We start from the raw sequence: 15,276 nt of genomic DNA, 5'->3' as shown, positions 1-15,276 counted from the left end.
GCGCGGCCGAGCGGATATCCGGCGACGGGGAGGAGGGAGCGAGCGCGGCCCCGGCCTGACCTGACCTGACCCGGCCTGTGAGCGGCGGCGGCGGCAACAGGAGCAGCAGGAGGACGGGGAGCGGCCACTCGCACAGGCACAGGTAACAGTGAGACGGGAAGCGCTCGGTGTCCGCCTCTCGCCACGGAGACATCGCGGGTAAATGAGGGCGCACCGCAGGCGGGAGAGGGGTTGGGATGCGTGTGGAAGCAAACCGGGTAATGTAGTGTAATGTATTGTGTAGTGTAGTGTAATGTAGTGTAGTGTAATGTAGTGTAATGTAATGTAATGTAATGTAGTGTAGTGTAATGTAGTGTAGTGTAATGTAGTGTAGTGTAATGTAATGTAGTGTAATGTGTAATGTAGTGTAGTGTAGTGTAATGTAGTGTAATGTAGTGTAATGTAGTGTAGTGTAATGTAGTGTAATGTAATGTAGTGTAATGTAGTGTAATGTAATGTAGTGTAGTGTAGTGTAATGTAGTGTAATGTAATGTAATGTAGTGTAATGTGTAATGTAGTGTAGTGTAGTGTAATGTAGTGTAATGTAGTGTAGTGTAATGTAGTGTAGTGTAATGTAATGTAGTGTAGTGTAATGTAGTGTAATGTAGTGTAATGTAATGTAGTGTAGTGTAGTATAGTGTAATGTAGTGTAATGTAGTGTAATGTAGTGTAATGTAATGTAGTGTAATGTAGTGTAGTGTAGTGTAATGTAGTGTAGTGTAATGTAATGTAGTGTAATGTGTAATGTAGTGTAGTGTAGTGTAATGTGTAATGTAGTGTAGTGTAGTGTAATGTAATGTAGTGTAATGTAGTGTAATGTAGTGTAGTGTAATGTAGTGTAGTGTAATGTAATGTAGTGTAATGTAGTGTAGTGTAATGTAATGTAGTGTAGTGTAATGTAGTGTAATGTAGTGTAGTGTAATGTAATGTAGTGTAGTGTAATGTAGTGTAATGTAGTGTAATGTAATGTAGTGTAGTGTAATGTAGTGTAGTATAGTGTAATGTAGTGTAATGTAGTGTAGTGTAATGTAGCGTAGTGTAGTGTAATGTAGCGTAGTGTAGTGTAGTGTAATGTAGTGTAATGTAATGTAGTGTAATGTAGTGTAATGTAATGTAGTGTAGTGTAATGTAGTGTAGTGTAGTGTAATGTAGTGTAGTGTAATGTAGTGTAATGTAGTGTAATGTAATGTAGTGTAGTGTAATGTAGTGTAATGTAGTGTAGTGTAATGTAGTGTAATGTAGTGTAATGTAGTGTAATGTAATGTAGTGTAATGTAGTGTAGTGTAATGTAATGTAGTGTAATGTAGTGTAATGTAATGTAGTGTAGTGTAATGTAGTGTAGTGTAATGTAATGTAGTGTAATGTGTAATGTAGTGTAGTGTAGTGTAATGTAGTGTAATGTAGTGTAGTGTAGTGTAATGTAATGTAGTGTAGTGTAATGTAGTGTAATGTAATGTAGTGTAATGTAGTGTAGTGTAATGTAGTGTAGTGTAGTGTAATGTAATGTAGTGTAGTGTAATGTAGTGTAGTATAGTGTAATGTAGTGTAATGTAGCATAGTGTAGTGTAGTGTAATGTAGCGTAGTGTAGTGTAATGTAGCGTAGTGTAGTGTAATGTAGTGTAATGTAATGTAGTGTAGTGTAATGTAGTGTAGTGTAATGTAGTGTAGTGTAATGTAGTGTAATGTAATGTAGTGTAGTGTAATGTAGTGTAATGTAGTGTAATGTAGCGTAGCGTAGCGTAGTGTAGTGTAATGTAGTGTAGTGTAATGTAGTGTAATGTAGTGTAATGTAGTGTAGTGTAATGTAATGTAGTGTAATGTAGTGTAGTGTAATGTAGCGTAGTGTAATGTAGTGTAATGTAGTGTAGTGTAATGTAGTGTAGTGTAGTGTAATGTAGTGTAATGTAGTGTAGTGTAATGTAGTGTAGCGTAATGTAGTGTAGTGTAGTGTAATGTAGCGTAGTGTAATGTAGCGTAGCGTAGTGTAGTGTAGCGTAGCGTAGTGTAGTGTAATGTAATGTAGTGTAGTGTAATGTAATGTAGTGTAGTGTAGTGTAGTGTAGTGTAGTGTAATGTAGTGTAGTGTAATGTGTAGTGTAATGTAGTGTAGTGTAATGTAGTGTAGTGTAATGTAGTGTCATGTAATGTAGTGTAATGTAGTGTAGTGTAATGTAATGTAGTGTAATGTAGTGTAGTGTAATGTAGTGTAATGTAGTGTAATGTAGTGTAATGTAGTGTAATGTAGTGTAGTGTAATGTAGTGTAGTGTAGTGTAATGTAGTGTAGTGTAGCATGGAGGGGCTGCAGGTGCACAGACACCAAAGCCAGTCAGTGCTGCAGCTGATCTGGACAACATGAACTTTTCGGGCCGAGACCCTTCATCAAATTACAGAAACTGCAGATGTTGGTTTACGAAAGAAGACACAAAGTCAGTGCTGGAGTAACTACTCAGCGGGTCAGGCAGCATCTCTGGGGAACATGGTGATGTTTCGGGTCGGGGCCCATCTTCAATATGAGGAAAGGATGGACAGGAGGAAAGGGGTTCGTGTTCGGCCGCATGAGGTGGTGGCGGGTCAGACAGACAGACAGACAGACAGACAGCATTACTGGAAGGTAGAGATCAGGCATGATTGACCTGCGGACTACACTGGATTACACTGGATGGGCTGGATGACCTAATTCTGCTCTTATGCTCTTTTTGGAAAGAACAGATAACTTTTCGGTTTTGAGGTCTTTCATCAGATTGATTGGGCTGTAGAAGGGTCCTGACCCGAAAGGTTACCTGTCCCCCCCCCCCCCCCCCCCCCCGATGATGTCAGACCCACTAAGGTTATCCAGCACAGTGGTGCAGAGGGAGAGCTACTAGCCTCACAGCGCCAGACACCTGAGTTTGACCGTGACTTTAGGTGCTGTCTGTGCGGAGTTTGTACGTTCTCCCTGTGACCAAGTGGTTTTTCTCTGGGTGCTCCTGTTTCTTCCCCCATTCCATAGAAATGCAGGTTTGTAGGTTAATTGTCTTCTGTCAATTCCCCCTGGTGTGCCAAAGCAGGGTAACATAGAAATAGCGTATGGGTGATTGTTGCTCGAATGCCTGTTTCCAAATTGTATCTCCAAACTAAACTCTAAATACGTGTAGGAAAGAACTGCAAATGCTGGTTTATGCTGAAGATAGACGTAAAATGTTGGAGTAACTCAGCGGGTCAGTTATCTCACATTTATCTGGACGATCCTTCCTCCCACTCTGCCTCTTGCAATGTCTTTCTCCCCTACTCTCAATTTCTCTGTCTCCGTTGCAGCTGCTCCCAAAGGTGAGGCTTTCCGTCCTAGGCCATCCAAGATCTCCTCTTTCTTTAGTAAACATAGTTTCTACCCATGGCTGTCATTGATGTATCACTTGCCTGCGTCTCTTTGGTGTCCCATAGTTCTGCTCCCATCCCCCCTCCCCCAGAAAAAACAGGATAGAGCCACCCTGCTCCTCACCTTTCACCTTTCACCTTTCAGCCTCCACATCCATCACACCATTCTCAGACATTTCCGCCCCCTTCATCATGATCCAGCCACCTGTTGCATTTTATCCATCCAAGTCCCTTTCTGCTCCCTCAACAACTCCTTGGTTTCCACGCAAACCACCCCCTCCCCAGGTACTTAGAAAACTATAGAAAACATAGAAAAATAGGTGCAGCAGTAGGTCATTTGGCCCTTCGAGCCAGCACCACCATTCAATGTGATCATGGCTGATCATCTAAAATCAGTACCCCGTTCCTGCTTTTTCCTCATAACCCTTGATTCCTTAAGCCTTAAGAGCTAAATCTAACACTCTTGAAAACATTCAGTGAATTGGCCTCCACTGCCATCTGTGGCAGAGAATTCCACAGATCTTTCCTCTTCACCTGCAGGAAATGTAACACCTGTCCCTATACCTCTTCCCTCACCTCCATCCAAGGACCCCAGCAGCCTTTCCAATTGAAGCCGAAGTTCACATGCACGTCCTCTAACTTCATCTACAGTATTCAATTCTCAATATGGCTTCATTTACATCGGCGAGACCCAGTATAGACTAATTCTCCAGACACTAGAATTTGGTCTGCCAAAGCCTGCTGGATCTCCCAGTTGCTAACCATTTTCTTCTACTGCTTCTTCTTCTTTGGAGTTTTACGGCAGCCGGCATCCGCAATGTTGCATTGCTGCCACCTTCTGGCTTCATTCCACAGTACTCATGTCTTTATATTAGATCCTTTTTATAAGCCCAGAAGCCCTCAAGAAATCAAACAACAACTTTATTCCTTTTCCTTTCCCTCCACACTCTAGAATGTTCTTTACTGATATTTCTGTCAATCCAATTTTCCTCATTTCAATGATTATAAATCCTCTTTCTGTCTCATATCTCCTACATGCAACTAGGGCATGCTGAACTGTTTCTGGTTGATGGCATTCCTCACACAGCCCAGTAGGGTGTTTTCCCAATATTTTTAATGTGCTGTTCAGGTGAGTGTGTCCTATCCTCAATCTTGTTAATACTACCTGTTCCCTCCTGTTCCCCCCTCTTCTTGCTGTAATGCCCACTCTGTTTTGTAGCGAATAGAGGTGTCTCCCCTTTGTCTCCTGTTCCCAGTATTGTTGCCATTCCTGATTTATTTTCTTCCACACAATGTGTTTTCCTTCAGATTTGGATAGTTGTAAGTTTACCTCTATGTTTCTTTTTTTTACAGCCTCCTTTGCCAATTTATTCACCTTTTCATTCCCTAGAACACCAATGTGTGCTGGGACCCACAACAAAGTCACGTCACTGCCCCTCCTTGTCACTTGGCTTAATAGTAGCAGGATTTCATAAACTAAGTCAGGCCGCCTATGGGATGCACCAGACCCAATACTCTGGATTGCAGATAATGAGTCGCTACATATTACTACTTTACATGGTTGCACCTGTTCCATCCACCGAACTGCCATCAAAATAGCGTACAGTTCCACTGTATATACTGTAAAATAGTTGTTTGTTCTTTTGTAAAGCTCAACATTCATCCCCTGGACTACCACAGCCGCCCCTGTTGTTTCAGCTACTGGATCCTTTGATCCATCTGTGAAAATTAAGAGGTGTTCCCTGTATCTATTATCTATATGGCTATGATATTCTGTCTTTAGGTCTGAATATTTGTTCCTCCTTTTTGCCTCCCATATCTCCAGATCAACTTTTGTGATGTTCAGTAACCATATTGGCACAGATGGCCACAATACTGCAGGGCAGAACTCTTTGTCCTCTACTCCCATGTCCCTTGCCACAACTCCTCCAACCCAGCCGAAGCTTCCAGACTGAGCCACCCCTCTCTCCCAGCACTCCTGTACTACCTGTTTTGTTGGGTGGTTCTCTCCATGACCCTTAAGGCTTAGCCAGTAATTAGCCATTAGTTGTCTGCGGCGCAGTCTCAACGGCATCTCCCCAGTTTCCACCTGTAGTGCACATACAGGTGACGTCCGCACACCTCCTATACAGACTCTTAGAGCTTCCGCTTGGACTTTGTCCAACTCGGACAACACTGACTTAGATGCTGACCCATAATTGCTAACCATTTTAACTCCCCTTCCCATACTTATCTTTCTGTCCTGGGTCTCCTCCATTCCCAGAGTGAGGCCACCTGCAAACTAGAGGAACAGCACCTAATTTTCCACTTGGGTAGCTTACAATCTAATGGCATTAACATTGAATTCTCCAATTTTAACTAACTAATCTACAAACAACCCCCTTTTTTACTTTTTTTCTTCTTCCCTCCTCTACCCTTGCCCCCCCCCCCCCTTCCCTGTGCCCCACCTCGACGCACCCATTTCTCCCCTCCACCTCTATTCCTTCTTCAGTCTTTCAGTCCTTATCTCACACTCTTCAGTCCTTATCTCATACTATGTCTTTTCATCTCTGGCTTTTGCATCCACCTATCACTTAGCAGGTTTTATCCGGCACCTCCTTTCTTCCAGTTTTCTCCCCCCCCCCCCCCCCCCCCCCCCTCCAACAACACCACCAGCGCAATCAGACTGAAGAAGGGTCTCAACTTGAAACATAACCTATCTATGCTTTCCAGAGATGCTGTCTGACCTGCTGAAATACTCCAGCACTGGGTTATTTTTGGTAAACGAGCATATGTAGCTTCTTGCATCTACATTTCTTTCAGGTGTTGGTTGAGTTATCCATACTCAGTCACCTAACTGGTTAACCTTTGAGTGAGAAGTAGGCTTGGCCTGATTCAGTCTACAATAGCAAATAGAAGAGATAGTATGGTTATTAACCATATAACCATATAACAATTACAGCACGGAAACAGGCCATCTCGACCCTTCTAGTCCGTGCCGAACACATAATCTCCCCTAGTCCCATATACCTGCGCTCAGACCATAACCCTCCATTCCTTTCCCATCCATATAACTATCCAATTTATTTTTAAATGATAAAAACGAACCTGCCTCCACCACCTTCACTGGAAGCTCATTCCACACAGCTACCACTCTCTGAGTAAAGAAGTTCCCCCTCATGTTACCCCTAAACTTCAGTCCCTTAATTCTCAATTCTCAAGAATGAAATAAAAGAAACAAGATCAAAAAAACATTCACCATGTAATTTAGATAATATATGCACCACAGGGGGTTCTCCTAAAGAGTTAATCAGGAAAGTTTAATAACAATCCAACTTTTGTTATGCTCGTGGATCTCGGTTGATGCAATAGCATGAAGACGGTAACAAAAGCAGAAAATACTGGTAATGTTCAGCAGGTCAGGCACCAGTGTAGAGAGAACCAGGGTTAATATCTCAAATCAATTTATTTTATTTTCACTAGTACCGAGGTACAATGAAAAGCTATTTTGGTGCATGCTATCCAGTCAGCAGGAAAACTATACATGATTACAATCAAGCTGTGTGCAGATGCAGTATAAAGGGAATAACATTTAGTGCAAAATGAAATTCAGTAAAATCCCGGTAAAGATAGTCCGAGGGTCTCCAATGAGATGGGTGGCAGATCAGGACTGCTCTCTAGTTGGTGAGAGGATGGTTCAGTTGTCTGATAACAGCTAGGAAGAAACTGGTCCTGAATCTGGAAGTATGCATTTTCACACTTCTTGCGTGACGGGCGAGGGGACAACAGGGGGTGTCTGGGGTAAGACCCATCCTTGATTTTATTGGCAGTGTGAAGTGTAGATGGAGTCGATGGAAGGGCAGTTGAACGATTGTCCTAGTCTTGACCAGAATGGTCTTTGACCAGAAAGGTTATTTCTGTTTTTCATTTGTAGATGCAGCCCACCTATTGAATATGTCTGTCATTTTTAATTTATTTGTTATAGTTCTACTATATGTTATAGTGTCTTTGGTATTTAACTTCTGGAGTATAAATACTGGTATACAATACAATACAATTTATTTGTCATTTGGACCCCTTGAGGTCCAAACGAAATGACGTTTCTGCAGCCATACATTACAAAACAAAAAGACCCGAGACACAACACAATTTACACAAACATCCATCACATCGCTGTGATGGAAGGCAAAAAAACTTATCTCTCCACTGCACTCCCCCCCCCCGATGTCAGAGTCAAAGTCAAAGCCCCCGGCTGGCGATGGCGATTGTCCCGCGGCCATTAAAGCCACGCCGGGTGATGCAAGGTCGCACACCGGGTCTTGTTAGAGCCCCCGGCGTGCGCTCGCAGAGTCCCGCGGCCATTCCAAACCGCGCGGGGCGGTGCTGTAAGGCCCCGCTCCAGGTGCTCTTCAACCCCGCAACTCGGGCGGGAGAAGTCGCCGTTGCAGAAGCCCTGAAAAGCGGTCTCCCAGCAGGGACCAACGGGCTCCCGGTGCCGCCGTCCGCCAAACCCGCAGTTGCAGCCTCCGAAGCTCCGGGGGTCGGGTGGCAGCAGCGCTCCACCACCGCTCCACCTGCTCCGGACTCGGCCAGCTCTGCGACGGTGAGGTGAGTAGTCGGCAGCTCCACAACTGGAGCCCCAGGTCATTCCTGTTGGAGGCCGCTCCACGTTGCAGCCCCAACGACAACGGAGACCCGACAAAGAAAAGGTCGGGTCTCCCGTGCAGGGAAAGATTTTAAAGTTACCCCCTCCCCCCCACACACATACCCCAACAAAAAAAATAACAAAAACTACATAAAAACGAGACAAAAAATAAAAAAACACAGACGGACTGCAGAGGCCGCTGCTGACAAGAGTCGCGCCGCCCACCGTTGCTATGTCCCTTGACCTCCGAAGTTGCGTAAGGTTACCAACTTTTGCCATGCAATTGTTGGGTCCTAAGACGAGCTTGAACCTGACAAGGATAGGATCAGATTTGGTTTGGATGCCTCTAAAAACTTGTGGTATGGCTGCTAAGTGAGCGTCTGGAGTTTTCTCAATATCTGTGCTGATGATGATAAGCACCTTTAGGAAAAGAGAAAGTATAAAAAAAGAAAGTATAACATTTGAGAAAACCCTTATTTAATTTCACATCATGTCTCTCATATTCAGCTTGTTGTTATTAGTCATAGAGTGTGGAAACAGGCCCTTTGGCCCAACTTGCCCACACCGACCAACATGCCCCACCTACCCTAGTCCCTCCTGCTTGCATTTGGCCCATATCTCTCTCTCAACCTGTCCTATCCATGTATCTGTCCAAATATCTCTTTAACATTGCAATTGTGGCTACTTCAACTACCCCCTTCGGCTGTCCGTCCCATATACCCACCAACCTTTGTATTAAAAAGTTACCCCTCAGGTTTCTATTAAATCTTCCCCCCCCCTCCCCCCATACTGAATATTAATTGTGTATGTGCAGTCACAATGAAATTGCTACTTTCCAACTACAGCTAATTTTTGTCTCTGCAGAAGAATCAACATATTTTCCATTCAAAGTGTAACATAATTGTAAAATAATTTAGAATCACAGAGACAAATTGTTTACAGATGTCTGCTCAGATGTAAACAACTAATTGCATTTAGAATGACAAGTTCTGATATTCATCTGTTTGGAATTACAGGAAGTTTCTTAAAATGGAAAACTATCAGAAAACAAAAACAACTGAGCTGCCTTGTCCACAGCCAATTGCTAATCTTCCAAAAGATACTATTGAAATGAAAGTGAAAGAAAGCAGCAAAATAAGGAATCTCATGGGGTACGCCATTGCCAAAATGGAGTCAGATAGTACCAAAGAGATCCTTTTCACTGGCACTGGGAAAGCAGTCAGCAAAACAATCAGCTGTGTGGAAATCATGAAGAGAAGAATAAAAGGCCTTCATCAAATTACCAAATTGTTTTATAAACAGGTTGAAGAACTCTGGGAACCCATAGTTTCTGAAGCAGGGTTGGATAGTTTAACTGTAAAAAGAAATATTCCTGCCATCTGCATTCTGCTGTCGAAAGATGAGCTTCCCACAAATGAGCCGGGTTACCAGCCTCCTGGATCCTTTGACGCTTTCTGGGTACATTCTTTAAAAGAGGAGGCCCTGGCACAAAAGAAGAAGCGCCAAGGTGGAGCGGGGACAGGCAGAGGAGGCAAGCCGCATGGATCTGGCCGAGGAGAGAGGCCCAAGAAGTCCAGAAGCTGAGGATGATAATATGGTCAAACATTTGAGGAATGGTATTTTATTCAGATGCTTTTTAAAAAGAAAATCCAATGGGGGAAAAAAAAGTTTACCAAGTGGTGTGTGTATTTTTTGCCAATCCATTGATATTTTTCTGAAAGCATGAGATTTGGCTCTTTGGTATGGTCAATGTCCAAGACCTATAACTTTGGACTGAGTGTGACAACAGAGTTTTATATCAGATTTTTACACTGGATCTGGTGCTGTCCACAGCTGATGCCCAGATGCATGGACCTTCCAGTGAGATACACCACAACATTTGGAAAACACAATTAGGTTTGCCCTGTTTCACTGTTGCACTGTATCCCAATGCAAACCTTTTTCCAAATGCTGTTGCACCAAGCCCTGTTATAATTCCAGAAGATAGCTGCAAAGTATATACAGCAAAATTAACAAAATAATCCCCAAGTCCCTGAGCTTGAAAGAACATTATTGGAACTAATTAACATTTCTTGGAGTAAATTATTAGATCTCTTTCGCTCATGATTACTTCTGACATTTTATATTTGGGTCAATGTTCCTATCACATTTTGTATTTTCCAATTTGCAGTAAGATGTTTTAATTATAAATCGAACTGTACTTTCCTCCTGCCTTAACAGAATACGAGCCAAGGTGCAAGGAAGAAAAAATCAACAGAAATCAATACCTTTTGAAGAAAAACCATACATAGAATTTGATTTTAATGAAAACAAATTGCAGTACTGAAGGCAGCTTACGGTGCTAGATTTTAATATTTGTGACATTCAGTGATAAATTGACAATGTAAGGATGGTTACGTTCTTAGCAGCTGTGAGAGGTTTTTTTTGGATTGTACCTTTAACTGTCGGATTGCTGGCTGAATATTCATAGCGATCTTGGTCATTCATCAAAAAAAGACACCACTGCAACAATCTGTTCAGCCTTAAAATGTAATTGAAATACAGGATGGCATCTTCAAAGCTAAGCATATCATATATATGGAAATAAAGATAATTGTGTGATCAGGATGAGATTCTACATTTGTTATTAAATGTTGCGCTTTATGTTTTATTTAATGTTTAAAATGGAATTATATCACATACAAAATTAACTCTTATTTAACTGTTGAGGTATTAATATTGTGCGGGTTGCATCCAAAAAAATGTGTATATTCTAAAAATCTGAAAAGACTGGAAATACAGTACTCATCATATCGCAGATACAACTGCGGAAGGAGAAACAGAGTTAATGTTTTATGTCATTGACCTCTCAACATAATTTTGTGAGGATGTTTCACTGAGTTTCCTCAGATTATTTATTCACATGACGAAGTTCCATGACTTGTTGCATTTAGAAATTATTTTCATTTTTTTAAATTATGTAGCAGATTTGAGATGTTTTGGGTCAGAACCCTTCTTCAGACTGAAAGATAGAGGTGGGGAGAACCAAAGATCTTATAGCAAAGCAAGATAGTGCACTTGACGAAAAAGACGTAGTACGGTCATGGGCAGATTCATATGTAATCTTCGGCCCCATTTCCGTAACCGGCCTCCGTCTCCACGATAGCTGAGCAAAGATACTAGTGTGGAGACAGAATCCGGTTACAGAAACATCCTTGTGAAAATCAAACATCTATGGTGAAAATCTCCTCATTTTCTCTCTGCCTCTCTGCCCCATTAAACAGACTCACTGACGGGGGGAAAGAGGGCGGGCATGAGATCCGAAGCTGAGAACAGACGGCCCTTCGGTTACTTCCCCCATCACGCTAGCTGCCCGGCTCCCAAACTCCGGACCGGTCTGCTCTTCACTACTCCTCTGCTTCGCTGACTGTCGGACATTTATTCCTCTTTCTGCCAAAATGGCTGAGTGCTGGAATGGCTCTTTTGTTCGGCCCTCCCTAGTGCTGCAGCAGTTTGGTGGGGGTCGGGCTCATACCCTAGTGGATTGGAAAGGTCTCCCCTTTTACACTGCCGTGTGGGCACAGCCTCTTTGCCCTCAGTGCCCCCTCCACCCTTGCAAAGTCTGATCCCAATCCCGAGGCTTTGAATCCAAAACATTAAAAAAGAAAATTAACAGAATTATAATTTATTAACATATTAATCATTCACAAAAAAGAACAGAATTATGAATCATGAATCGAATACTATATCACACACTACACAAACTGTTCCCCCGCAACGCTGATGACACTGCGAGGGGGATATACCAAAGCAAGCTATAGGATCTTTGGGATATACAAAAGTCGGGTCGGGTTTACTGATATGGCCGACGAAAAGGCTGACGTTCCGCTCCATTGCGTACTACACGTCAGCCCATTGGTTTTCGCAGGAGTGCACAATCTTGCTTTGCTATAGGGTCTTTGGGGAGAACTGGAAGCGAGGAAAGGCCAGAACAAATTAGAGTGGAGTCCACAATGGCCCATTGTTGCTGGGGAAGATGCCCTAACGAGAGGGATACAAGGATGCAAATAGTGGAACTGGTTTTGTTTAGTTAATTGCAGGATGACGGGTGGGTGAGGGAACTTGCTGTCTCCATCTCAGGAGACAAACTATCCATCATCTGAGGAGGCAAAGGACAGGCAATAAGCGAGTTCGGTATTCCAAAAAATGCAAGGAATCATGGGATTTGTCAAAGATCAGTCGAGAAATAAAAAAGCAAACGGGGGTGCCAGGTAGCAGGAGAGTGGGGTGTAACAGCGAGATGGGGGGGGCAGATGCGAGTGGGAGACGGGGAGAGGCAGTGAGAAGTGGGGGGAGAGAAGGGGGAGTGAAAGACGTGTGTGTTTGTGTTTTGCTCACAGATTTGTTTAGTTTAACATTCCGCCGGGTTTGCATGTTGGTGCAGATGCGGGCAATGTCCTCCAGTCCCTCCCTCCTGTTCGGGAGGGGGGGGGAGATTGTCGTAGTGCGGGGAGTTCTTGCAGAGAAGGGGTGTCCGGGACCTGCACTTAAGCCACGATTGCAAGTTCCTCCCCATCCCTCTCCCTGCCGCCTCGCAGAACTGCAGATGCTGGTTTACACTGAAGGTAGGCACAATGTGCTGGAGTAACTCAGCTGGACAGGCAGCATCTTTGGAGAAAAGGAATAGGTGACATTTCGGGTCGAAACCCTTCTCCAGAGAAGTTGCCTGACCCGCTGAGTTACTGCAGCACGTTGTGTGTATCCCCGTTGATGACTGGTGCTCGGCTTTCATCCGCACTGAGGTGGTTAACCGACAGCCACTGTATAAGGCGCGAGGTGCAGCTGACAGTCTCCGGCCCATCGGGGAACAGGTTCGTCAGGAGTTGGAACAGAATTGAGCTGGAGTTAGCGCTTCTTCTCCGCGCTGGCTGTAAGTCTGAGGCCGTCATTTCTCCGGGCCGGTGTCGTGTCAGTACAGGGGCACCGCGGACATCTCCGGCCGCCCCCAGACAGGCGTGGAACACTCGGGAAAGGAACGGGGAAGATAATGAGACCCCGTTCACAAATCTCTCTCCTGGGGTTATGCAGGAGAGAGGTGTGTGGTTTGTCCCTGTATAATAACCCGGGAGGGCAGCCTGAGTGAGAATGGACCCAGGCTGAGGGGGACCGGACTGTGATTCATTAGATTGTCACTGCTGAGATTTCTGAATGGACCAGTGGAGAACTAATGTCGCTAACTCCTGTGGCAATTCAACAGCGCTTGCAGCGCCGGAGACCTAGTTCAATCCAATGTTTATCTCCAGTGACCTATGACCTGAGCGTGCGCAGTCGGAATACCAAACTCGCTTATTCTGGTCAGGACCCTTTTTTCGTGACATCGGCCAGCACCAGCCAGGTGCCTGAAACTTTTGCTGAAGTTTGGGACCTTTCAGACTATCAAAATCACATTTGCCCATTTCCCTTCATTGATGCTACCTGACCTGCTGAGCTCCTCCAGCACTTTATTTTTTGAAGCCTGTGAGACTTACTGGATAGAGCCATGCAATCGCTGAAGCTCCTATTACCTAACGTGCTAAGACAATTTGAGAACAAAACTTGCCAATTCTCTTTGGATTTCACAGATGATTACATTGCTGATCGGTATATAAAACTAGAGAGGAATGTTTTGCTAAGCTGCTGCTGTGAGAGTTTGAAAAGAGAAACTGACAGCCTGTGCAAAAAGGATCCATCAACACCATTTATCAAAGAATGCTTAAATTGAATTGCACCAACTGCTTTTTTTCTTGTTTCTGCCAAAAACCTCATCCTGCTGTTTTCCATCTGCTAAGCCCAATTTTTCTCTCTTCCCCTCAGTCTCGTCATTGGGTCAAGGAGGGAACTTATTTAATGTCATGCCATAATTTTAGAGGTACAACATGGAAACGTGGCCCATTGAGTCCACTGCAACTATCAATCACCTGTTCACATTCATTCTATGTTATATCCCTACAGACTCAGGACAATTTTTGCAGCGGCTAATTAACTGACAACTCTGCACATATTTGGGATGCGGGAACACTGGGAGGGGTTCCTGGCCTGCAATGGTGATGGAGTTAAATGAAAGTGGATCTGCAGCTGACCATCACTTCAGTCTGCAAGGGGTGGAAGAGGAAAAGGAAAGAAAATGGTGTTGCACAATTAACGTCAGTAATGGCAGCCCTTTTATTAATAGTTGCGCTACATAGTTATACATTGTTAATAGTCACGCTACATAAATCCTACATAGTTATAGTACATAATACATGGCGGGGTCATGAGAGACTCAAGAGTGGGTCTTTGACCGAATTAGCTGCCTTTTTGAGAGCGCCTCATAATGATCCCTTCCATGGTGGACGGTCAGTACCTCTGAAGGACCAGACAACATCTTCCACTTCCTGCAGCCTCTTTCATTCCTGGACCTTCGAGTGACTGAAGTGAGAGATTGGGCAGGTTAGAATTTTATTCCTTGGAGCATGGGATGCTGAGCAACAACCTTATAGAGATGTTTAAAACCATGGGGAGAATAGATTGGATGAATGCACAGCCTTTTCCAAAGGTAGGGCAATCAAGACTAGAGGACAGGAATTTAAGTTGAGAAAGATTTATTATGAATTTGAAGGATAACTTTTTCTGCACAGGTGATGGGCATAAAGAACAAGCTACCAGAGGAAATAGTTGAGGCAGGTACAATAACAACATTTAAAAGCCATTTGTATAGGTACATGGATAGGAAAGGTTTTAAGGAATACTAGACCAAGTGCAGACCCGTTGGGTCTGTTTCCCCAACGGCGTTTGCGGGGGGGGGGGGGGGTGGGGGCTGCGGCATCACACTCACATTAACCACCCCCCAAACACACAGGTGGGGGGTGAGAAGAGGGGAGGGACGGGAGAGGAGGAGGAGGAAACGGGACAGATTTGGGAGGGAAAGCAGAGTGGGGTAGGGGGTGAGAGGGGGATGGGGAGAGAGATATGGGGGAGGGGGGGATGGGGAGGGAGGGAGGGGACGAGGGGTGGGGGGAGAGAGGGGAAAGAGTGGGGAGGGAGAGTGGAGGGGGAAGGGGGGAGAGAAGTGGAAGAGTGGGGAGGGAGGGGTAGGGGGAGTGGTGGAAGAGGGACAGAGGTGTAAGGGGCGGGGGGAGAGGGAAGGGGGTGGGGTAGAGAGTGAAGGGGGGTGGGGGAGAGAGGGATGGGTGGGAGAGGGAGAGGGGTGACTGAGGGAAACATAGAAACATAAGATTCTATAAGATCCCCCCTCAATCT

At 44.4% G+C, this 15,276-nt stretch overlaps 1 protein-coding gene across 3 annotated transcripts; it reads left to right on the top strand.

The window, feature by feature from the left end:
• Positions 1 to 29: 29 nt before the first annotated feature.
• rpp25l (ribonuclease P/MRP subunit p25 like) lies at positions 30 to 10,669 on the top strand. Of its 3 annotated transcripts, none has more exons than XM_033032331.1 (2): positions 30 to 136; positions 9,036 to 10,669. In XM_033032331.1, the coding sequence occupies exon 2, from the start codon at positions 9,049 to 9,051 to the stop codon at positions 9,601 to 9,603; it is 555 nt and encodes a 184-aa protein (XP_032888222.1). In that variant the 5' UTR covers positions 30 to 136; positions 9,036 to 9,048; the 3' UTR covers positions 9,604 to 10,669. The 3 variants fall into 3 exon arrangements, with proteins under 3 accessions (XP_032888222.1, XP_032888211.1, XP_032888228.1); XM_033032320.1 differs by having other exon boundaries at positions 84 to 198; XM_033032337.1 differs by lacking the exon at positions 30 to 136 and adding an exon at positions 2,518 to 2,532.
• The last annotated feature ends 4,607 nt before the right edge of the window (positions 10,670 to 15,276 follow it).

This window comes from Amblyraja radiata, chromosome 1, assembly GCF_010909765.2.
Source record: "Amblyraja radiata isolate CabotCenter1 chromosome 1, sAmbRad1.1.pri, whole genome shotgun sequence".
NCBI lineage: Eukaryota > Metazoa > Chordata > Chondrichthyes > Rajiformes > Rajidae > Amblyraja > Amblyraja radiata.
Note: the sequence above shows the minus strand (reverse complement) of the source record. Positions and strands in the feature narration are given on the sequence as shown.